General features: G+C 37.0%; 1 protein-coding gene across 1 annotated transcript; it reads right to left on the bottom strand.

Moving 5' to 3' along the window:
- Positions 1-381: 381 nt before the first annotated feature.
- Positions 382-5,967, bottom strand: LOC143602397 ((E)-beta-ocimene synthase, chloroplastic-like). The gene is made up of 7 exons (XM_077079513.1): positions 5,746-5,967; positions 4,629-4,914; positions 2,462-2,831; positions 2,103-2,321; positions 1,888-2,026; positions 1,561-1,809; positions 382-784 (listed from the first exon to the last, which is right to left on the bottom strand). Exons 1-7 carry the CDS (start codon positions 5,965-5,967, stop codon positions 464-466), a joined length of 1,806 nt encoding a protein of 601 aa, XP_076935628.1. The 3' UTR covers positions 382-463.
- Positions 5,968-26,376: the final 20,409 nt, after the last annotated feature.

Raw genomic sequence — 26,376 nt, 5'->3', positions numbered from 1 at the left:
AACATTACATTATCACATTATCATCATAATATACCTGATATCTGCTCTAGCAATCTCTTAATATACTTTTATATTTAAAGAGCAATCTAGTCTGATTCTCACGCCGGAGGGTGGTCACAAGGAGGAACCCCCCCTTCTCAGTGACGAGCTCACGGTGTCTGTTTTGCAGGTTATCAGAAGAACCATCTTCCAAGGGTCTAACCCCTCGTGGGAAACATCTATCTAACCCCCAGGTTACCAGTAATCTGTCGTGGGTTCGGTTAGTGTTTCTTCAATAGATAAACTCAGGGGATGACTTCAACTTCTTAAGAAGGGTTTCTATTTCATCTATCCCAACGTTTATTTCTTGTATTTTACACATTTATGGGTATATTAATTTCTTTTGAAAAATAAAACGTACACGATCCACAAGAAGACTTCTTACTAACTATTAATCTCCCTCTAAACACTTATTGAAAAACATTTAAGCATACTTAAGCTCCTTTTCAATGACCGCAATGGGCTCAATAATCACGGAGAAGACTCGATCTTTGGCCCGGGCGTCAGGAGCTCCATGCCCATCACCATATTGGTATGTACAACATGAAATGCGAGCTAGATTAATTGCCATATCAATAATCGGATTTGGCAACCCTTGAGAACAAGCTACATGCCCTTTGATCAGTTTTCTCCATGTCTCGTCAATTAAAGTCTTTATATATGTGCGAGCAACTTCCTCACTAACATCATTCTCATGCATGTAACAAGATATCGCGTTTACATTTTTGCCATTTTGTATCTCATTCTACATAAAATGAACAAAATTCGCATAAAAGAAACAACAATAAACCATGTTTTCGAGGAGCTTATTATATATTATAGTTATTATTATTTATTTATTTATTTGTTGGGTATGATATATAAGTTTGATAGCCTTTCAAATACAATTTAGGATAGCTATTTCTAGTTATTATTACTTGTAAACAACTCTATACATATAGGGTATGTTTGGCAAAACTAGTTGGTAATTGTAACTGAAATCTGGTGACTTAGAGCTGATAGTTGTAGCTTTTTAGATATATTTATATGTTTTACGGAATTGCTGAAATTTTGAATAAAATGTATAAAATGATCAAAATGTGCATAATTAAAAAAAATAATAGTAAATGTATTTATTTTGAAAAATTATTTCAGTTAATTTAAAATACTAAAATCTTTTAGTTTTTTCTAAACGCTACTAGTAGAAACTTTAAGCTTGAAGTTTTTTCTCATAACCTAAAAATATCAAACTCTTTGAACCAAACAAGACTTTTAATTAAGTATGAAATTTTTCTTAAAAGTGTTAAGCCAGAAACTTTTAAAAGCTCCTAACCAAAATACCCATAGAGATAAAAATGTTACGTACTGATCGTTTAACGAAAACTTCACAATTCTTGCATAACATTATTACTCTTGATCATGATATTATAATAATGACTAACAACTATAAAGAGAACTTATAAATCAAATAATAATAATAGCTATAAATATTAATAAACTCTAATAACACGTTTAATGAATACAATCAACTATAAAGCATACCGTTGAAGTAGCCAAGTCATTGTAAAGTCGAAAAATCATTGATGACCATTTCATAATATCTTTATATATCTCCAAGGTTTCAACTAAATCTTTCTTGATTTTTTGGTTGATCAAAAAGTATCCATGAGTAAGTATAACCATTCCTGAAACTGATCGCCATCCGTTATCAAGATAAACTTTAAATGTTGGAAGGTGTTTGTCTTGAGTCCACTTTGCTTCCACAAGGAACGTTTCAAGCAATTCTCCCCACTTTTAAGGCCACATTTAAAAAAAATATGAAGTTTTTAGCTAGTTTATTATAGTATAAGAATTTCTTGCAGTACTAACCACTTTTACAAGGATCGGTGTGACGTCTTCTCCTAGGATATTTGAATTAGTTGAGCCTATTTCAGTAACCGTGTTGAAAAGAGTTGCAAAAGCAAGTTGTAAATACTTCGGCATATGTTTCATTGCATTAATATCCCACCTAAAAAAGTTGGATGTTACAAAATTACGGTTAAACTAGAGAGACCTAATAGAATTTCAAGTCCAAATGTGCATACCTCTTGACAGCATCCGTGAAGATCTCTAGTTCATCTAGAGAACCATAAACATCATATATATCATCAATGACAGTAATTAACGTGCATACTTTTGTTAAGCTTAAACGGCAAGAATGATATTGAGGTTCAAAAACCACTCCAACGGTCGAAAAGAAACATTCCACTATTCGATCCCTAACGAAGCCTGATTTGTGTGCTAGACCCATATTTTCCCACCACCTATTAAACATAAAAGGAGATAGATTGGTATCTTATTATGGAAACTAATAATAATAATAATAAATTATTATTATTATCATCATCGATCTATATATACATATTCAATTTTAATTTAAGTGTTGATAAAAAGGCAGTTTTACTTTGATACTTCTTTAAGTTCTGCTTTGTATGCCGCTTGAATCATGTTGAAATCTAATATTGCAAGCTCTAGCAGAAGTGGATTCGCATCTTTCCGTTTATTGTATTCATCGATGTAATGCCTTGCTTGTAATCTAAGCATCCTATGATACAAGGGGAGTTCCAATGCATGGTTGATGTGATCAAGGGCTTCATTTTTTTTATCCTTAAGTTTCAGCAGATATTCAGTTGTAAATAACTTTGCTTCGTGCAAATCACTTTCTTCCAAAAAAGCAAGATGTGATGCTTCGTATAGACTTAACATTCCCTTGACATCTGTTTGTTGACATCCAATGAGGCCACCATGACTATCCTTGAATCCCCTAAGAAAATCTGTCACATATTGCAATTGAGTCCTTAATTATTGGAGTTGGAATAAAACATACATGGAAAGACTTATATTTTAGGATCTATGGTAGGTCAGTGCCGGATTTGGGCCTGTGTAGGCTATGTGGCCGCATAGGGCCCAATAAACTTGACGGGCCCATAGTTTTTATTTTAAACAACAGTTAAGTCCAAAGCTAATAAATGAACCCAGTTGACATACAAGCCCAATTTTGAATACAGATTAGTCTGGCCTAAAGGATGTGAAACAGTTAAAAGAAACCAAAAATAAAAAACATAGTTTTGCCCAATAGGGAATGGGAAATTGAAATTGAAGGTGCTTAATGTTTTTTTGAAATTAAATTAAAAAAACCGCTTTTGATTTTTTTTTTATATTAAAGGTGTATAATGTCTGAAATTAAAAAGGTAATTTTCTCATTACGAAATTATTATAATCTAGCATACTTTGATATGTGAATGAATGGTAGGTATCGTTTTGAAATTTTGCTTTTGAAAGTTGAAACTATTAGAGTTTGTATGCTTTTCCAAACTTAGGTCTCCTAAACACTCAACATGATTTTTTTAAATTTAAGCTTAATGATTTCCCAAAAATCCATTATGGTGGGTTAATATTGGCGATTCTAATTTACGCTCGCCACTACCGCGTTTTCCAACACTAACAGCTTACCAAAATATTCAATTTAATGAAGGTATCAAATTTTATGCTAGCCACACCACGTTTTTCAAGCACCCCCTGTTTTACCAAAAAAACTAAATTGAATGTACACTTTGAATAAACAGAAAAGCAAAATATCAATTACAAGCAAATCGGTGGTCATGTACAGGTACAAACCATAAAGTTAGGTTCATTAAATTTTAAGCTTCAAAGCGTATTAAATTAGATACACACAACTTTGAGCGTATTAGTAATTTTAGTGTATTGTCAGTTTGACCGTATTAAGAGTGACGATATGAGCGTATTAAGTCTGATTCAAAACTGAGTTCGATTCTATTCTGAGCGTGATTCAATTCTACTTGTTTCACAGTTGAGCGTGATTGTTTATAAAAGCGAAGTTACTTGTTTCAAGTAGATCGATGATATGTGGAGTTGTTCAGATATTAGGTCAAAATAAGAATCGCTTCAAGTGGCACAGTGTCTAATTTTCTAATTGGATTAAATTGTTTCAATCAATTGGTTTTCGTTTGATTTGCTCAGGTCTAATTAATTGTAACGTATCATCGTGTTGAATTCTCATATTAATGCAACGCATTGAGATGTTGATTTTAATCAGAGAATGCAGAATTAAATTTGGGTTATTTACAGCTATGTTACCGTGTGAAATTGAAATCAATGCTTAAAATCTCGCGTACCCTTTTGTACGACAAACTTTTTTGTATGTTAATCCACCTTTCTATATATATTTGTAAAAAATGTATTTTTTTATATAAGAAACAATACCAGCCCATTTTTAATAAAAGAAACCACAATTACTATTGTATTATTTACTTTTTTATATATATAAGTTATCGAATTTGTATATTTTACTTAAGGCCCAATTTTTTACTCGCCTTCGACCCAAAATTTTTAACGATTTTCGAAAACGGCCTGAGGTTTATTTCTTTTTTTTAAACAACAAAATTTTCCACCTAATATCCCATTAACCTTGCACTTCTAATAATCCGAACTCACCATCATATTTTTAGAGGGACAAACACCATAGCACTATATTAGTCGGTAGTTATTAGGTTTATTCTATTCTTCAGCTCTCTTTCATATGATTTGTAAAGAAAAAACTAAAGAAGTACCTTGGGACACCTTATAACCATGTTGTCTCAGGGTCCTGAATCGAAGAGATGCCTCATGAAGATTATATTCTTTTTCCTCAAGCTCAACATTAGTTCCGTATATTGATGTGATTACATCTAGTAATCTTTGTATATGGTTTCGAAACCGATAGCCAAGACCCAACCTTTCGATATCATCTATGTGTTCGAGTAACTCCAACTGACTGAAACTACCATTTCGAAACTTAACATCGATCAATGCCATTACTTTCTTTTCTAGCTCACTCACCTTTTCTTCCAACTTTTTCTGCGTACGTACGTCACCAAAGGAAAATAGATTACCATATATACAGGATAAATATGCATGCATACACAGGGGCGGACCCACATAGTTCCCATCGAGGTCCCGGGACACCAATGTTTTTTAAAAATTACTTAGAGACGATATATTAAATTTTGTAAGGACCCCATAAAAATTAATACTTGGAACCCATACTATTAATGTTGAACTAGTCTAGTGTAAAGTCCCTTGTTTTTTCTTTGAGAGGTTGCAGGTTCAAGCTTCACCATACCCAGTTTTTGTTGTTTTTTTAATATTCTAGTCAATATTAATTATTTAGTTAGGGTATTTGTGTTTTTTCTTTAGTTTATCTCATATAACCATTATCACCATGCAACATATATAATGACAACATGAGTTTTACATATACTTAAATTACTTATCTTGTGTATGTATATTATAATTAATCATTTATTTGTGTAAGAGTTAGTTTTTTATGTCTTGGTTTTTATGTCTTGGTTATTCATGTAAGACCATATATATATATACCTTACGCTTATGTTTTTCGGGTATGAATAAAAATGAATTAAAAGTGTATGTTCTATCTAGTTTCTAATCTATATTCTTTCTACTTACTCGTTTCCGATGACACCATATTTTCGTGTTTTATTATGTTCCTCCTCTCGACCCGACCCGAATAACGACCGACCCAAAAATTTTGTAAACCGGAAAAATTGGGACCCCATTGACAAAAAATCCTGGGTCCGCCAGTGTGCATACATATATACACCAATAATATTTTTATGTACCAAAACTCAAAATGAAATAGAAATTCACCACAAAAGTATGTTGTGATACCGGGAAATTGTCATCTAATAACTGGATAAATTCATGACTCCAAACTGTTGGCTGGTAAACGGCTAACGGACTATCTACTTGAGAAACTTCGGTTTTGGCTCCACACGAGATCAAACGATGCTGCTTAGCCTTCACTTCTACAATTGGTTGGGTATTTTGCTTTGGTTTGCATACCTCAAAGAAACTTCTGGAAAAGATTAATTGATATAGCTGAAGTGCCATTGGAAGGTAATTAAGTAATTTATGATTTTATTAATCAAGCTTTCTGTTAATATATATAGAAGAGGAGGTTAACATACTTGATTATGTGTTCAAGCATTTTTAACGTGACATATGGACTTTTATGGTCAAGGCTTTGTCACCACTCAACTGTCAATTCATCATAAACATACATGTGTGTAACACCAAAAATGATAGAGATGAATTTAGTACCTCACACTTTTATACTCTAATATATATAGGGGAGAGATATTCTAAGAACTCAATGAGGTTTAAAAACTTGAAAACTTAATTTATGCTCACACATTTAAATAAGTGGTGATTTTTTTTTATTGAGGTAAACCATGAATTAATAATTGAGAGATGAAAGAGAAAAAAGTAATATTTAATGATGAAAGGGTATTTGGGTAAAATATCTATTTTACATTTTTCAAATTCCAATAAAAAAATATATCATTTGTCACAAATCATGTTATATTTTAAAAAATTAAATTATTACTTCTAAATAATAAAAAGTAAAAATAATTTCTTTATAAAAATATTAAAAGTTATTATTATATTAAACATATTGAGAAAATAAACATATTTTTTTTTAATATATTTCTTTTTTTTCTCTACATACATGTTGCTTATTTCATACACTTACACATAACTTACATAAATCACACAAATTGATAACTACCAATATTCCACAAATTATTATACAATACATAAATGACATAAATTAACCAAATTACACATACACCAATTATACATATTAAACAAATTACATCAGTTAATCAACATCGAAATCCATAAAATTACATAAATTACCAATTATAATATACATCATACAAGGTACATAAATTACACAACACAAAATACACATATTACCTTAAATACTCTAATTACCCAAATTACATAAACAATACAAGTTACTCAAATTACTAAACATCAAATACACAAAATTACATAAATAATACAAGTTATATACATACACAATTACTTAAATTACAAAAAGTAAATATCTTATAAATTACATAAATTATGCAAGTTACATTCAGCATACATATTACATAAATTACCTTATATATACATATATTACATAAAATACACAAATTATTCAAACTACACATGTAGGGAATTACATTAACAAACACATAACTTACTTAAATTACACAAGTTACATAAATTACCCAAATTTACACTAATTATAAAAATTACCTCAACTACACAAATTACCCAAATTGTATCTACACAAATTACAAAAATTACTCAGTCACAAAATACAAATATTACGTAAATTACCAATTACACATACTATATACAGTACATAAATTACACAACACAAAATACAAATATTACATACAATACTCAAATTACCTAAATTGAACTTCAAATGTAATATCACATCACAATATTAAGGGTATGTTTGACAAAACGAGCTGGTAGCTGGAAGCTGTAGATGGTAGCTGTTAGCTGTAGCTTTTTAGAAATATTTAGATGTTTGTTAGAGTAGATGGAGCTTTTAATAAAACTAGTTGGGTGCCCGCGCAGTGCATAGTTTTAATCTGTAACATTCGTAATTTTCAAACCTAAAAACCCGACCCATTATAAATTTTCGATGTGATTCGATTAATTATACATATACCCATATGTTACATACATCATACGTAATAGTTTTTCTTTCCTAAATTATTTAATAATATTAATCATTACTAATATATATATATATATATAAATTATAACACTCATGATTTTTCTTTATTCAAAAATATCACATAAATAACATTATTGATACATAATTAAAGCACATCCTTTTAATTTAGTTATGTCACCTTTATTTTTACCTAAAGTTATTTTTTTTAAAAAGATGCAAAATATCTTCATACATCATTTAAATTTTGGTCAAACCTCCTTTTTCAAAGCACTCTCCTAATCAATTTTTCATTAAAATATTATTAAGAGTAACCTCCACATTTTAGTATAAATAAGAATTCACTCCCACCCCTTTCATTCTTTGTACCACTCTTTGAAAAGTTCAAGAAAATTATTTCTTTATTTTTCCATTTCAAATGTAGGATTTTAATTATTCAAGTCTTCTTCTATTGTAATTGGATCATTTTATTTGAAATGAGAATCAATTTTAATTATTCAAGTGTTCTTCATCTTATTTCTATTTATTTTAATTCTTGTTCATAATAGTTAATCAAATGATTACATGACCATAACACAATCATGCCTACTTGGTTTTTGGGCATAACTTGATTTGCTTAAATTCATGCACTTGCATGTCATCTTGTTCTGTTTTGATTTGATTTTGATGAATATTAAATAGTAAATACCTGATGCTTTACATTATTTTGCTGTTATAGTTCTACGCGCATCTTAAACAATATTATAAGAGTATTGCTATACTATGATTGGTAGCTTATCTACCAGTGTGTGAAGAGCTGACTAAGAAAAAATTTTAAAATTATTGACACGCAACGTTAATTTTTTTTAGCTGACACGCATCTTAAACAATAATTTTTTTGACTTATGTTGACCTGGACTTTGACATGCAACGTTTAATGGTTGTTAAATACAAAATCACCAACCATGTTCACATGTCTCAGCTTTCTCCATATGGTATAAAAATCATTTTCAGAGTTCTATATGATTGTAGTTCTATCTTTCCTTAGGAATTTCTAAATAGTTGATGTTTTGCAGCCTGAATATACATGCATGGAAGTTCGCGATCATCCTCGGTTTTTAGGCGTTCAGATTTAGATGAACTCACACGCTGCCAGCGGCTGTAAAACACGAACGTTCGACGGGAAGTACATTTATGTGCGTTCGTGTTGGCAAGAATTGGTACGCGTATCTTTTAAATCGTTTTAATCATTTGTCTAGATTGTTATTGTAATCATATTGTTTGCATAGATATGAGAAGTAATTGGGAGAATAGGATGAATGGCATGAAATATGTGGTCAAAGGTGTTGGTCTAAACAGTTTAAAGAGTGTTGTTTGGCATTTTATGTCCGGGAATTGATATGAAGATTGAAGATGAGGTTGCTACAATGCTACTTGCCGGATCATTGTCTTTGTTTTGAGTATTATGTTGTTTTTTACTATTGTATTAGCCATGTGATTTTGTAGTTTCATTTAATTCGAGTTTTGTACATCCTTTTGTGCATATATTTTTGGATTGTCGTATCAGCTTATCATGCACCGAGTGACGGTTCTTTACCCGTACTATAACGAATCGAAAATACAGACGTACAATACAATATATCACCAATTAAATTGGTAAACTAACTAAAAACGCGTACTATTTTGTGAATTGCGGCCCCGCCGCATCGCGCGGGTACCTACTAGTATATATATATGTATACACACACACATATGGGAATGGATCAAGAGATAACTCCTCCTTATATAGAGAACTAGAGAACTAATATGAAAGTGTTTTTAATTTAATTAAAAAAATATTTTTAAATTTTTTTTCCTTCATTGTTCATATATGATGTTATTCTTCATCACAAAAAAATATAAAAAAAAATTAAAAAAAAAACTCGTTGTAATACATATATGCAACACGTCGACTTTTTTATAATGCATATGTGCTATAGTGTGTATTTTGATATGTGAAATAGTGTATAATATCATATATGCAGTCGCTTGTATTGTATATTTGCAATAATATTATATTATATGCAAAAATAAAAATAACTAATCGATATAGTGAATATGTTCATTAGTGTTGCATTATGTATATGCATTAGTGTGCATTGCATATAATAAATAGGTTGTATTTACATATATCCAACAATGTTAATTGTATAATTCAGTTGTGTTGTATTATATGCAATAAAACACTGTTGTATATATAAATTATAAATTATTGCATATATTCACTATACGGACAATATTTATTTTGGAACAATATCAGCTTGTTCAAAAAGAAGGAAACAAAAAGAAATAAAAAAAATTAAGTTAAAAATAATTCTTTATTAGTTTTTTAGTTATCTCTTTAAAAAGAGTTTTCTCTAAATCACATCCATATACACACACAAAAGTATATTAATAAACATACTTGAATAAAAGTTGTTAATGCATATAGTATACAATTGGTAGTGACACTAAACAAAAAAAAGTTGGCTAAGCCCAAATCTAAAACCTAAAAACTTTAACTTGCATTTCAATATTATAAATGAGAAACCAAAATTCAGTTGTCGTTTGATACCTTCTGTATGTTACTGTTGGTGTTTGTTACTTCTTATAAATTACTAGAAGTTGTACAAACATCATGAATTATTTTGGAGATTAGGTATAACCCCCCCCCCCCCCCCCCAACAAGTCCAAACCGTTACTAACGGTTCGGTTTGGTTTAAGAGCCATCTTTTATTTTAACGGTTTGTATCAATACTAGATGTCATGCCGTTTCGGCATCCACTCTATCAAATGTCCACCACACGCCATTCGGTGATCAGAGCCAATCCACTACTCCAAGCTCACGTCATTCGGATCTTAGTGTGTGGGTTATGTGATAAAAGTATCAATTAATACTCATGTTGTTCGGAATGTTTAATTAGATCATGTGACTCTAAAATAATTTTGGGTTTATAGACAAACTGGAAATATTATTTGTTTCTTTAATCAAAACATAAAATCCGATAAGGGTTTTAAAAGTTCATGAACTTTATTAGAAAAATTAACAAGTTGATCAGGTTTATTAACAATCTACGATACACGGGAGTAGGACTTGTTTTAAGGTCAAGAATCACACAAACAAGTGATTCAAATAAACAAATCACACAGTCATTTCACATAAATTTCAAATTGAAATCAAATTACTCCATTTTTTAAATAAATTGATATATCAGGACATGGAGGCTAAATCAATCCAACAAAACAAGAAACAAAACATAAAAAACAAAATTACAAAAATTTTCCTTTATGTTTGTACCATATTTCAATGATTATCCTTTATCTTTAAAATTTACAAGATTTGTACTTTACGTTACTAAATGCTACACTGTTTGTCCTTTAAACCTAACCCAGTTAGTTTTTCTTGTTAAGTCAGGTCATGTTCAGTGCACATGAGGACATATTGATACTTTTATCATTCTAATTAAAAAAACATTTTATTAATCAAAATCAAACTTTAGTTTCTGAATAATAAATAAATAAGGATTATTGGATTAAAATAATCCCACCTTTAATGAGTTGGCCAATAATAATCCCACCTGAGTTATTTCCCTCTGGTAGTCTCACCTTTTCATTGTTTTTTGTTTTATGATCCCCCGTTAAAAATAATTAACGAGATTAAGTTTGTGCTGATGTGGCTAGATGAGTTGGCATTTTAAAAATCATACATGGCTTTTTTCTTTCTTTCTTTGATTTTATTAACCCACAATTCGAAACCGTTGGTTTCTCGACTTCTACGGCGTTGGAAGCTGACGCAACCACCACTGGATGGTGTATTGATGATCGGAGAGAGGTAGGTGAGCGGCTGGTGAAGGTCAGGATAGAGATTGAGATGAAAGCATCGAAGCGTGAGATAGAATTCTAGATAGATTTAATACCAGGAGCCCAGCCCGTCGCGAAAGCATCTTACCGCCTGGCGCCGTCCGAGATGAAATAATTGATGTCCCAACTTCAAGAACTCTTTGACAAAGGTTTTATAAGACCAAGCATTTCCCCGTGGGGACGCACCGATATTGTTTGTAAAGAAGAAGGATAGAAGTATGAGAATGTGCATAGACTATCATGAGTTGAACAAGCTTACGGTGACGAACAGATATCCGTTGCCATGGATTGATGATTTGCTAGATCAACTACAAGGTTTGAGCTGGTTCTCGCGCATAGACCTTAGATCAGGCTATCATCAGTTGAAGGTAAAAGAGGCAGGCATCCCTAAAACAGTGTTTCGGACGCGGTATAGACACTACGAGTTCCTCATTATGTCATTCGGTCTAACGAATGCTCCTGTAGCATTTATGGACATGATGAATAGGGTATGTTGGCCGATGTTAGATAAGTCGGTTATCGTGTTCATCGATGATATATTTATTTATTCAAAGAGCGAGTCTGACCATGCAGACCATCTAAGAGAAGCATAGGAAGTTTTGAAGAAAGAGAAGTTGTACGTTAAGTTTTCAAAATGCGCATTCTGGTTGCATGAAGTGCAATTTTTAGGTCACGTGATTAATCAAGAAGGGATTACCGTGAACCCAGCTAAGATTGAGGCTATAACGAATTGGAAAACTCCACAGAACCCGATTGATATACGAAGCTTCTTAGGGTTGGCTGGCTATTATAGGAGATTCATCAAAGGCTTCTCCAAGATAGCTGCACCATTGACCGGAATGACACGAAAGACAGTTCAAGAGGAGGCTTTTGAGGAATTAAATAAAAGACTCACACAAGCACCAATCCTTGCTCTACCTGATGGTGATGAGGATTTGGTTGTTTGTACTCATTCATCGCATCGTGGGCTAGGTTTCATGTTGATGCAACGAGGAAAAGTGATAGCCTACGCGTCCCAAAAGTTGAAGGTTCATGAGAGTACTTATCCAACGCATGACTTAGAGCTAGCAGCATTAGTACATGCTCTCAAGATATGGAGGCATTATGTGTATGGTACTAAGTGTACCATTTACACAGATCATAAGAGCTTGAAGTGTTTCTTTGAGCAGAAAGAGCTGAATATGAGACATAGAAGATGGTTAGAATTGATAAAGGACTACGACTGTGATATCAAATACCATCCTGGTAAGGCTAATGTGGTTGCTGACGCGCTAATCCGTAAGAACGAAGAAGTCATTGCAACAGTGAAGTCGTATAAGTTGATTGTTAGCTCGGGTCTCTTTGAAGAAATCATCAAGGTACAGTCTAAGGTACTTGTAGATGATGGGCTAATAAAGAAAGAGAGCATTTTTGGGAAACAAGACGAGCTAATGGAAAACAATCATGGGGTTAAGATTAGGTTTGACCGTTTGTGGATTTCACACCATGAAAATCTCAAAGGTCAAATCCTAGGTGAAGCCCACAAGTCGAGATACTCGAATCATTCGGGATCCACTAAGATGTATCAGGATTTGAAGAGAGACAATTGGTGGCCAGGAACGAAGAATGATGTGGTAGATTACATTAGTAAGTGCTTAACTTGCTTGCAAGTCAAAGTTGAACATCAGAAGCCTTATGGGAAGATGCAGCCTTTAGAGATACCAGAATGGAAATGGGAACACATCACCATGGATTTCATAACCAAGCTACCCCATACAACTAAACATCATGATACTATCTGGGTGATTGTGGACCGATTGATGAAAAGTGCTCACTTTCTGCCTTTACGAGAAGCTATCTCATCAGAAACATTAGCAAACTTGTTCACAAAAGAAGTTGTGACTAAGCATGGTGTAGCATTGTCAATAGTGTCTGACAGAGATACGCGTTTCACTTCTAGATTCTGGAAGAAATTCCATGAAGCTATGGTAACAAGATTGAACATTAGTACGGCATATCATCCTCAAATATATGGGCAGTCTGAAAGGACTATCCAAACCCTTGGGGATATGCTACGTGCTTGTGTGTTAGATTTCGGAGGTACTTGGGATGGCCACCTACATCTGGCAGAGTTCTCTTATAACAACAGCTACCAATGGAGTATTGGCATGCCTCCGTTTGAGATGCTATATGGTAGACGTTGTAGAACCCCTGTATGTTGGGGAGAAATTGGCAAGAAGGAGCTCAGAAGCTTGGAAGTTGTTCAAGAAACCTTTTCAAAGTTTGATCAGATCAAGGCAAGAATGAAGGCCGCCCAAGACAGACAAAAGTCATATGCTGATAAGCGGCGACGACCAATAGAGTATAACGTTGGAGATGATGCTCAAGGTCTCGCATTGGAAGGGAATTATCCGTTTTAGAAAGAGAGGAAAGTTGAGTCTGAGGTACATCAGATCGTTTAAGATTTTAGATCTTGTGGGTGAGGTGTCTTACAAGCTAGACTTAAACGAAGAGCTGGAAGAAATTCATTCAACCTTTCATGTTTCTCACCTAAGGAAATGCCTGGCTGATAACACGTCTCATGTGCCATTGGCAGACATCAAAGTTAATGAGCAGCTGAACTACATTGAGCAGCCTGTAAAGGTTGTTGACCACAAGGAAAAGCAACTTCGTTATAAAGTTATCCCATTGGTGAAAGTGATATGGAAGCATCTCAAAGGATCATATGCCACTTGGGAACTTTGTAGGTTCCCTGGACGGATCGCACGAGATATCTCGATCTACTCAGGTGCGGAATCCCTGCGTAGGTCGTTACGAGCGTAGAACACGAATCAAACAAACACACGATATATTAATAACCGAACACGTGATACGAATCACTGAATACAATAAACTCTCTGGCTTACACGTTACAGCCAATATCACGATCTGTAACTAACAACTCGATCAACAAAACGATTGACCTAAACCAGCCGTAACCTATCAATATAAATACACGACAACTTCGACTGGCATGTTCAGGCGAAGTTGTCCATAACTTCGCTTGACTAACAAGTTCGCCTGATAAGCGAACTTGTCAGTAACTTCGCTTAAACATAAATAAAAACATAATTAACATTACAGACTCGATTACAGACACTAGACTATGAACTACTGACATTATGCACCAACAGACTCCCACTTGGCAGTAGCTTCATATCTTGATCTTTAAGCACTTGTCTTGTAATCTTCATGCATGTACTCCTTCTCTTACGCATACCGTGACTACTCGCTGATACTTCCTCGCTTCGTCTTTCCAAGCAGGAATATAAAATATCTTCTTTTCATTTAACACCTGCAGATCAGCTTTCGATAAATTAACAAGATGCATCGGATCATACACCCTCAGCACTTCTTGTTCGTCTTCGTCTTCCACCACGGCTTCAGCAGTCTGGCAATCAACATACCACCATTTAAGATTCTTCAACACATCTTGAGGTATAATTTTCATTGGAACCTCCTTAATGAATCGGATTGGTTTGTATTTCATCACCATCCATGGCTTGCCATCTGCTCTCATTCCCCTTTCTTTATCTTCCACTAGCTTTCCCTTCTGTGGCTTTAATAACTCAAACTTCTTTTCTTTAATACTTTCTTTCCACACGATCTTCCCAATAACTCTCGCCATGTTGTCGTCGCTTCTATTAATCAACCCCAATCTAGCCAAATCCTTCACCTCACATTCAGGCAATGTATTGAGAGATCTCAACGTCCTCTTAAAGTATTGAATACCATCATATCTTTTCACCACGAACACTTTTAGCTGTTCATCATATAGCCAACAAATAATTCCTTTCTTCGACTCAGCGTAGCCTTTGATATTATAACTTTTCTTGAACATGGTTGGAACAGCAGGCTTCTTAGTTTTGATAAACCAATGAGCATAGCCTTCCTTCCACCTAGGCTGCTCCTCCCATTCAGTCTCATCATTTGCCATCTCATTACCCATATCGGCTTTCTCAACATCTGGGATCTCGTGTTCAACATTCTCCTCAACTATTTCACCTTCTTCAACACCATCTTCAATCACTATTTCAGCACCAATCTTTTCAATCTCTTCGACTGGTAGAACATCATCTTCACACATAAACTCATCATCTAACATATCATCATCTAATTCCTTCAAGGCATCAATTACATCATCTCCCATCTCCTCGTCATCTACCAACACCACCTCATCACCACCAGAACTGCCAGCTTCACCTGCAGACTCCCCCTGAGCTGTGGAAGTCCCAAGAGCTTGAGTAGTTCTTGGCAACTCACCACCTGCACCTTTCGATGCATTGGGATCATGGTCTCTGTCATTCTTCTTCTTTGTCCTGAGCTCGTCGCCTTTACAGCTCATCTCCCCCTGAGATGCCAAGAACTCCTTCATAGCATCTATAATTTTCCCATGTTCAATCAGGAGGGACGACTGTAGTTGATTTTCTGCTACTAGGCGCTGAATAGCCTGGGTCTGGATAGTATTGATTCTGGATTGCTCTGCCACGACCCGCTCAAGTGCAGCTATTCTCTCCGAGTCTGATAGGGTTGCATCGAAATCGAACCTCACGTGAGATATGTCTTGAGTATACTGAGGAGGGATTTCGAATGAAACCGGGACATCAGAAGCAGTTGTGGACGTAACCGCAGGTGGTATCGTGACCAACAACCCTGCAGTTGCAACGACTGTCGACTCAACAAATTGTGCAACCATCTCTGAAGGAGTAAGAGTTGGAGGTGGTAAAGACACAATCTCCGGAGACATCAGCTGGAAAGAAGATGATGTAGCCACCACGGGAACATCCGCGGCGCTTAAACTTGTAACTTGTACTGATGTAGGGACAATTGACATACCGGACAGTGCGGCCGGAGCGAAACGTACGACTCGTGAACTCTCACCTGCTCCCATACCTGCACCTGTCCTGTCCCTTCTTGAACGTCTGATCAACCTATGAATATCTTCTTCTTCTTCTGACTCACTGTCGTCATCTGTCCTCTTTCTCTTCCCATACGTCCTCTCTTGAGTCACCATCATACGTCTCGCCTCATCCATTACATCATCAAAATCTGAGTCAGCCACCGTCGTAGCTGCTCTAGTAACATCCACCGTCGAGACTTGTGCTACTGAGACCTGTACATCTTCATGAGGATCAACTCGGTCCATATCGAAGTAGCCTTGACCTCCAAACACTTCATCAAGGTCTGTGTTTTCTTCAGCTGACACAACAGGCGCAGCAGGTACATCTTGAGGTGCTCCCGCCTGTTGTGGTCGAGGATCTCGAAACTCGTCCCCATTAGAAGGAACATACTCCGGGTTGATTAAATACCCAAACAGTGGAGTATGCCTGGGACGCAGCTCAGGTTTGCTCCTCGCGCTCGATGTCCGGCATTGAGCAAAGATACGCTTGCTCACATTCTCCACGTATCTGATTGGGCGTCGTTGAGGCAACGTGGAAGCCACATGATTCAAGATCATCTGAAGAAATCTTGGATACATGAGGAATCTCTCACGTGCCATCGCCCTTCTCTGACGATCAAGTTCATAGAAGACCATCTGACTAAAGCTATAGCGCTTATTATATGTCAGAGCAGTCATTGCTGACTGCATGGTCGCGCCCATTTTGTCAGTGCAAGCCTTCCTCCCTGACATGCAGACAATCATTACGTGCATGAGGAAGCGCCACTGATCGAGCAGGAACCCCTTCCTCCTCTGTGTGTCGCCCAACGGACCAGAATAGCCCATTCGTAAAAACGCTCCATCCCGAAAAGGAGCCACAAAGTCCGTCGGGTCATCCCTGGTCTCATTCCCGAAACGTAAAGCCGCCCGGATTTGTTCAGAAGAGAACTAAACTTCTTGATTGTTGACGGTTGCTTGCATAACCGGGGGCTTGACACGGCAATCGTATTCCACCGTCTGCCAAAAATCCTCAATATTGGGTAAGGATATCGGCAGAGTAGTTGTGATCGCGTGGAATATCCGCGAGCGAAGGAGGAATGTAATAATCTCGCGGTAATCCTCCACACCACTCGCATTTGGGTCTAAGGTAATGTACATGTTGTGCCCAGGGAAGAATTGTCTCTGGTTATCTCCCCCGTCATCGCCACCAGCACCTCCAGCACCAGCAACAGCAGCCATATCTTCAACAAACGAACCAAGTTAGATAAACGTTAAGGCATAACACAAGTTCGCTTGTTACCATGAGCGAAGTTGTGATAAAATCTGTATAGGCGAAGTTAAAGGTGGGGCGAAGTTGGGAACAACTTCGCTTCATCTTTAAGTTCGTCTAATAACTAATAAGTAAAAAGGTCCAGGCGAAGTTAATGATAACTTCGCCTCACCACAACATCGCCTCAGGCGAAGTTAAGCCTCAGGCGAAGTTAAGCCTCAGGCGAAGTTACGGATAACTTCGCCCAAACCCTAAGTTCGCCTGAATCTGAATCGGCGACAGTAAGCAGATTCAAACTTCGAAAAATCTGATGTTTTAGGTTAGTTTGACGATTGAGGGTTCCGAAACACATGATTTTAAGACAATATGGACGATAAGTTCGTTCATGACCACGTAGAGACAAGTTTTGAAATAGGGTTCAAAAATCCGACGGTCGGAGGTCCATAACCGGGTCAAAACGACCACTGATTAACATCGGAGAGCAATGATTATACGATATAATGACACCACGAACTTTGAATCGTAACGGAAACTGAGAAAAAAAACAAGGAATCGGAATAAACGACAAGTTCGCCGGTAAATACGGAGGATAAGTTCGCTGAGTTTGAAAATAATGAAACTGTTGACCTTAAAAATTACTTTATATAGGGGCGGAGTTACACAGGCGAAGTTGTGGATAACTTCGCCTAGGGCAGGCGAAGTTAATCACAAGTTCGCCGATTTTACAAAATAAACCCCTATAGTTTGAACATTTTGCAATTAAGTTTTAAACTTCCCTTTAAGAATTAAATAACACGTTCAAGTCCAAGTAACCAGATATAAAAGCATACAACTACAAAAAAAGAAAACTTTTAACAATTAAAGTTTAAGAGATCAAATTTCAGTCTTTACAAGGGACTACTACGTTTTAGAAAAGATCCGAACAGGAATCATACTAATTACGTGACTGTCACATAGATCCGTGTTTAGCTGTATTATGACATAAAGAAACAGGTTGTAGGCAGGTAAATAACTTAAAATGGTTTTCATCATTTCTGTGATACGAGTTAGGTTCAATTATGCCTCAAAATTTAAGTGGGCAACAACTCAGAGATTATGATGCCTCCTATCTATTCTCAAAGCGTATTTGGCTTTTCCCAAGTCACCTCGAATTGACTTCGACCCATATTGTCTGATTAAGTTTGTAAGTACTCTTCATCTGCTTCCTGTTCTCTTTCTTACTCCATGATTGAGAAGTAAACAACTGCAAGTCCCGAATCTGGATCACTGCAGTTTCTTCACACACTATCTTTACGGGAATCAGAACACTTATGGGCTCGTGTATGACTGGGTAATCGCTTTTCTGCCTATAATTCGGAAAGATATATATGAAGACATGCAAAACTCTTAAGGAGTTTCCACGTAAAATTGAAGTAGATTTAGTTTGTATCACATCTACTTTTACGCATCATAAACAGCTACCATGACATACAATGACTGTTCTAAAGCCTTTTAAGCCTAATAACTTCACTAGTTAAGCACACAGAATCAGTATATCTATCATTTTCCAAGGTTGGATCAATTTTCTGTTAAACATAGTAAAGTAACTTCTTACGAAGTAGTAGACTTGAAAAATAATTTCATTTCCCAAAAAGAAAAATTTTAACATCAATCGCCCCGACCAAAACAAAGTCTTCAGGTAAACGGCTATCCCGAAGATCCAATGGATCAGCTGGACCGACCACATAGTAGTACGTGTCCTTCTAACTAAGTATGATCGACTATTTTTAAGCGAAAGAATGAAAACTCATCATAAACCGCCCCGGTCATTTTCAGTCATCTGGTTAATGGCTATCCTCATATTCTACAAGTAGAAATGAGGACCAAACATGTCCTAAGACATGTCCTTCAAACTGAGGCAACCAACATAATTCTAAGAGATAATGACGTTTTTTTTTTTTTAATAAACATAAAAAGCATGGTTACTCGGGATTGATCATCCCATTCAACTCAATAAGGTTTTGAAATCTTGATTTGTCAAACGCTTTAGTATATAAATCAGCGAAATTATCAAGCGTATCCACCTTTTCAAGCACAATCAGTTTCTTCTCAGCACAATCCCGTATAAAATGATGACGTATGTCAATATGTTTAGTTTTACTGTGCTTCACGGGATTGTTAGTTACTGAGATAGCAGCTGTGTTATCAATGCAAATTGGAGTAAGTAAGAAATTCAGACCATTGTCGCGCAACTGTTGTTGAATCCAAAGAACCTGGGAGCAGTAGTTGGATGCTGCCATGTATTCTGCTTCACAGGTTGAAATTGCGACTGAAGTCTGCTTTTTGCATTGCCACGGCACCAATCTGCCACCAAGAATCTGACATCCACCAGTTGTAGACTTCCGACTCTGATTGCACCCTCCATAATCAGAATCTGTGTAAGCGACTAGCTCCAAGTCTCCTCCCTTTGCGTACCACAACCCCAGCTTAGGTTTGCCTTTGAGATACCGCAAGATCCTCTTCACACCCTTCATGTGAGATTCCTTTGGGTTTGCCTGAAAACGAGCACAAAGACAAACTGCAAACATAATATCAGGCCTAGAAGCAGTTAAGTACATTAAAGAACCTATAATAGCCCGATACTGAGTTGGGTCCACATCTGCGTCATTGTCAGAATCAGCACCCAATTTATGGTTGACGCAGATTGGAGTATCAAATGGAGTGCTGTCCTCCATCTTGAAGCGTTTGAGCACATCATGGACATACTTGGTCTGATGAATGAACATCCCATCCTTCTTCTGATCAACCTGCAATCCTAAAAAGAAAGTTAGTTCACCCATAGCACTCATTTCAAACCTTTTCTTCATGACGGCCTCAAAATCTTGACACATGGAGACTTTTGATGCAGCAAAAATAATCTTATCCACTTAGACTTGCACTAGCAGGAAGTCGCTTCCTTGTCTCTTCACAAACAGTGTGCTATCAATCTGACCTCTTTCAAACCCATTTTCAAGCAAGTAATCTGATAAAGTTGAGTACCAGGCACGAGGTGCCTGATGTAGTCCATACAACGCCTTGCTTAACTTGTACACATGGTCTGGAAAGTCTGGGTCAGGAAAACCCGGAGGTTGCTCAACATACACAACCTCATCAACTTTCCCATTTAGGAATGCACTCTTTACGTCCAACTGAAAAACCTTCATCTTTTTATAAGCAGCAAATGCCAAAAACAATCTAATGGCTTCCAATCTTGCCACAGGAGCGAACACTTCATTATAATCAATCCCCTCTTGTTGATTAAAACCTTTAACGACTACCCTCGCCTTGTTTCTTATAATAAACCCTTTCTCATCTCTCTTGCACTTAAACACCCATTTTGTGCCTATCGCATGCACATTCTTCGGTTTTTCAACCAAATCCCATACTTCCATTTTCTTGAACTGAGCCAACTCTTCTTGCATGGCTTCGACCCACGAGCTGTCCTTTAGAGCCATTTGATAGTTCTTCGGTTCAATCTGGCTGATAAAGCAAGTGTACAAGCATTCGTTGATTATGCCTGTCTCCTTAATGCTTGTGTAAACACAGGTGTGCTCATTCAAGCTACGTCTTGTTTGTACACCGGAGGACACATCACCAATCACATTCTTTAAAGGGTGATCTTTATGAATTCTCGTGGTCGGAATAGAACCGACATGCAAATTGTCTTCCAAGTTAGAAGAGAGCTCGTCAATGGTTGTTTCTTGCTGAGAGTGAAACGGATTGAAAAATTCTTCTTCAGGAGAGACAGCAGGGGTATTGATAACATTTGATGAGGAAGGTTGACATTTATCAAACAGCTGTCTTTGCACTAGATTTTCTTCCTCATCAAGGATCATCTTCGTAGCAACTCTCTCTTCTTCTTCTGCACTATCCAAAAACGGTATGTTAAAAGACTTAAAAAGTCTATCATAGTCGAAAAACTCAGCCGGTCCGTTGCTTGGTTTTGGCGGTTGGTAACTTGTGATATCGGTGTTACACACCACCTCAACCTTGCTGGTCGATGTATTAAAGACACGTCTGTTGGGAGTCCCAACAACATAACCGACTAAGATTCCTTCATCGGCTACTTCACCAAATTTAGAATTTGTCTTTAAAATCGAACAAGGGGACCCGAATGGTTCAAGACCACTCAAGTTGGGCTTCCTCCCATGCATAAGCTCATAACACGTTTTATTAAGTCTTTTAACAGTTAAGACTCTATTAAGGATATAGCAGGCTGTAGCAACAGCTTCAGCCCAAAACACCACAGGAAGCTTCGAATCAGCCAGCATAGTTCTGGATCCTTCAATTAACGTTCTATTCTTCCTTTCAGACACTCCATTCTGTTGCGGTGTATACGGAGCGCTGTACTGGTGTTCAATCCCTTTCTGAAGGCAGAAGATCTCCATTTCAAAATTCTTGAACTCCGTTCCATTGTCACTTCTGATGAACTTAACCCTTTTATCCATAACGTTCTCAACTTTGGTAATCAAATTCTTCACCATCTGAGCCGTTTCATCTTTTGATTTCAGGAAATATACCCACAAATATCGTGAGTAGTCATCAGTGATCACCAAGCAGTATGAAGTACCTCCTAGACTTTTTGCATTCACGGGACCGAAGAGATCCATGTGAAGCAATTCTAGGGTACTGGCAATTGAATTGACCTTCTTGGTGTGATGGGATTTCTTGTGCTGCTTTCCCTTCTTGCACGGTAGACACTTGTCTTCAAAATTGAAACTTTTCAAGGGAACGCCCAGCACAAGTCCATTCTTGACAATGTGGTTCATCTTCCGAAGATGAATGTGCCCCATTCTCCTATGCCACAATTCGGACTCCGATTCGATCGCTTTTGTCATAAGGCATGATTCTTCCGTGGCCATTTCAGTCGACCTCATATCCATAATGTACGTATTCCTCTCACGTGGAGCCTTCATCACAATCCACTCCTCTGGTATCTGAAAACCAGGATGTAACACAATTGCTTCATTCTTTGTGAAGTGTACGGTGTACTCCTTATCACAAATCTGCGACACACTCAGCAGATTGTGCTTCAATTCTTCGACAAAGTTTACTTTTTCTAATGTCATCTTCCCGTTAGACACCGTTCCCATTCCTGTAATCTTTCCTCCACTTTCTCCTGCAAAGCTCACTCTCCCTCCTTGAACAGGTTTCAAATCGTGTAACAAGTTTTTGTTACCCGTCATGTGCCGGGAACAGCCGCTATCCACAACCCAAAGATTATTGGCAGCCCTATTCAACTGTTCCAGCATGATAAAGCAAAAGATTAGAATCTAGGGACCCAAGACCAATTGGTCTTGGATCTATACATCCCGAACTTTGGCTTTCCAAAGTTAGTATCTGGATAATTCCTGTAAGTCCTATTAGGATACCTCCTTGTAGCTTGATTGTGAGGCCTTCCAAACCTTTGTGAATTAAAAGAATTATAACTTACGGTTTGGTTATTGGCAGTGTAAAACTGAGATTTGTTTCTATGAAAACCTGAATTAGTCACATTTCTGAATTTTGAATGGTTTTCATTTTTACCAGTATTATGATTACCATTAGGCTTATTCTCAGTTTTAGTAGGTCTCACACCTCTGAATCTCTGCTTCAGAGGGCAATCTGCAACAAGGTGCCCTAATTGATTACATCTAAAACAACACCTATGTTCAACATTTTTATCAACAGGTGTTTTAGATGTCGAGGCTTTATTACCGACTGTTTGTCTCACATAAGGTGGGACATACGGGTTTAGTGGAGAACTCTTTTTCGTTGTTTTATCTTTCTCTCCACCACTTGGCAATACCGCCTCCTCTTTTGCCTTACCAGGCTCGGATGACTTATCCGAACTTGATGAGACTGGACTCGGATCAGAAATTTTAACACTTGAAGCAGGCGAACTAGTTTCGCCTCTACTAACATCTGGTTCTTTACTCGTTACCTTAACTGGAACTGTCTGAGCAACCTCAAAATCAACAGATTTCTGAACACTAGGGTTAAAAGTGTAATTATGGTTATAAGGTGGTGGAACCTCATGATAACCAATTCCTCCCCTCTTAACAGAGGAACCTTGATCACTAACAAGGTGATCAAGAATAGCAGAGGAATTTCTGAACTGCTCAAGTTTTCTATTCAGTTCCACCACTTTCACCTGGTGATCAGCAATCTGTTTTTCTCTATCAGCGATTAGTTTGGGTTTTTCTTCCAAAACTTCATAGCTTAGATCAATCACTTCAATTTTTTCAGCAAGTTTTGCTTTTAGACTTTTAATATCTTTTTCACAAGCTTTTATCTTTACTTTATAACTATTTTCTCTTGTTTTAGTATAGTGATGATCTTCTTTTAAAGTTTTAAACTCAGCATCCAAACTAACATACTGATCAGTTATAGTAGCTAATTGCTCAGACAAGTTTTCGCATTTAGAACAAGTAGGTTTAGAACATACCTCGGAGAGCTGGTCTTTAACATCTGCCATAAAAGCTTTTTCTTCTCCGGTAACCTTCTCATTTCCTTCAGTTTCAACCTTCGCCAAATTGGCCTGTTCAAAAGTTTCTTCAGACTGCAGGTTCCAGTTGTATTCACCAGCTTCTCTGGACATCATGGCACTATAATCTTTAGAACCCCCACTTTGCTGTGTAGACCTGCCCTGACTTCGTTCTACACGCTCATTCCTGCATTTCTTTGCAAAGTGATCATTTTGCTGACAATTGTAGCATCTTACCTTCGTTTTGTCGAACCCTGGCCTTCCACCGACAAACTTTCTTCCTGTCTTTTTCATAAACCTTTTCACTCTTCTCACGATCATGGCCATCTGCCATTGTAGATCCATTTCTTCCAGATCATCAGCATCAATCTGGTCATAATCTTCATCCAACATAGCTGGATCAACAATCTTCCCCTGAATGTAGTTCTCATAGGAAGCAATAAAAGAAGCATAGAGACCAAACTGCTCTTCAGCAGATTTGACACTCATAGGCATCTTAGAGTAGTTGTTGCTAGAAGTACTTGGAGAGCAACTACTCTTGCTTGCTTGCGGTTTAGAACCACTAGATCCACCTGCTACAAAGCAAACATCACCATTGGTGTTGACTGACACATGCCCTTCATGTGATGAGTTGGCGCCCGACTCTCCCTTCGAGTAGTAGGCAGCTGATTCAGTCTTCGAACCTGAGCTAGTGTTGACTTTAGCACCATACATACCTGGATCTTGAACCTGATCCGTAGGTGTCTCCTTTCTAACCATGTTAAGCTCAAAGGTTCGGAGCTTGTTGACTGCCGTTTCCAGATCATATGTGGGAAAGTCTTTGTCTTCCCTCATCAGCACCGTGTACATCTCCCATTTTGGTGGGAGAGCATCAAGAAGTTTCTCAACTATCTCTTGTTCTCGGTAAGAAATTGAATAGTTGCTCAGTTCAGTCATCAGATGATAATATCGGGTGATGATATCATCTAGAGATTCATTCTTCAAATACTTGAAGACTGAGAACTGGGTTTTAAGCACTTTGATCTTTGAAGCACGGATTCCCACATTTCCTTCAAACCGGTTCTCAAGAGCTTCCCAAAGCTCTCTTGCTGATGTGTACTTTCTAAAAGTATGAAGGATCTCCTGCGGAAGAGCCATAGTGATAGCAGCATGAGCCTTGCTCTCGGCCTCATACATCTTTTTCTCTTCATCTTCCATTTTGCTGTACTTCTTGTTCTGATCACGACCTTCGTACTCCATAACTGGTGGAATATAACCATCCTGGATGCACACCCACATCTTCGCATCCTGGTACTTGACATATTGTATGAACCGATCCTTCCATGCAACGAAATCGGTTCCCTTCAGCAACCTTGGGGCCTTAGTAGCTGACCCTGCTTCTACTTCCATCTTTACTAACTCAGAGATGTTAATTGACGACATCCTTTCTCGAAAACTAAGAAACCCGAAAAATAAAAATAATTGTTTGTGAACAGTACTGTAGGCGAAGTTAAGGATAACTTCGCTTAGACTTAACTTCGCTGGATCTTTCTTAAATTCGCGTGACTTGGCGAGTTGAGTGTACCTTCGCTTAGGGTAAGCGAACTTAGGAAGTAGGCGAAGTTGTAGAGAACTTCGCTTGAGTTAGGCGAACTTGAGAAGGTAGGCGAAGTTGTGGATAACTTCGCTTAACCTTATATCTTCGCCGAAACCCTACGAACAGTGACGGCAACTTCGCCTGATGAACACGGAAGTTTCTGCAGATCTGTAATCTGGATTTTTCGAGGTTTTTGACGGTGTAAAGGGTTGAATACGATGGTAGGAGGTAAGATTGGCACAAAAACTCAGAAAACACGTCCCGCTAATAGTCGAAACGGGACGATTTCTACACCCGCGTGAATATCCCGAACCACACAATTGAGCCAAAGCTCCGATACCAATTGTAGGTTCCCTGGATGGATCGCACGAGATATCTGGATCTACTCAGGTGCGGAATCCCTGCGTAGGTCGTTACGAGCGTAGAACACGAATCAAACAAACATACGATATATTAATAACCGAACACGTGATACGAATCACTGAATACAATAAACTCTCTGGCTTACACGTTACAGCCGATATCACGATCTGTAACTAACAACTCGATCAACAAAACGATTGACCTAAACCAGCCGTAACCTATCAATATAAATACACGACAACTTCGCCTGGCATGTTCAGGCGAAGTTGTCCATAACTTCGCTTGACTAACAAGTTCGCCTGATAAGCGAACTTGTCAGTAACTTCGC

This window comes from Bidens hawaiensis, unplaced genomic scaffold, assembly GCF_021521415.1.
Source record: "Bidens hawaiensis isolate Kalapana, Puna unplaced genomic scaffold, B.hawaiensis_p1.1 tig00058859_1, whole genome shotgun sequence".
Classification (NCBI taxonomy): Eukaryota; Viridiplantae; Streptophyta; class Magnoliopsida; order Asterales; family Asteraceae; genus Bidens; species Bidens hawaiensis.
The sequence above is the reverse complement of the archived record's forward strand: the minus strand, read 5'-3'. Positions and strand labels throughout refer to the sequence as shown.

Bases quoted from the DNA above. Each gene is read 5' to 3' on its own strand.
- LOC143602397 (XM_077079513.1), bottom strand. From the start codon at position 5,967: ATGGCACTTCAGCTATATCAATTAATCTTTTCCAGAAGTTTCTTTGAG. The intron at 4,915-5,745 runs GTATCACAACAT...GTACGTACGCAG, and splicing joins TATTAGATGACAATTTCCCG to AAAAAGTTGGAAGAAAAGGT. The intron at 2,027-2,102 runs GTATGCACATTT...CAACTTTTTTAG, and splicing joins TTCACGGATGCTGTCAAGAG to GTGGGATATTAATGCAATGA.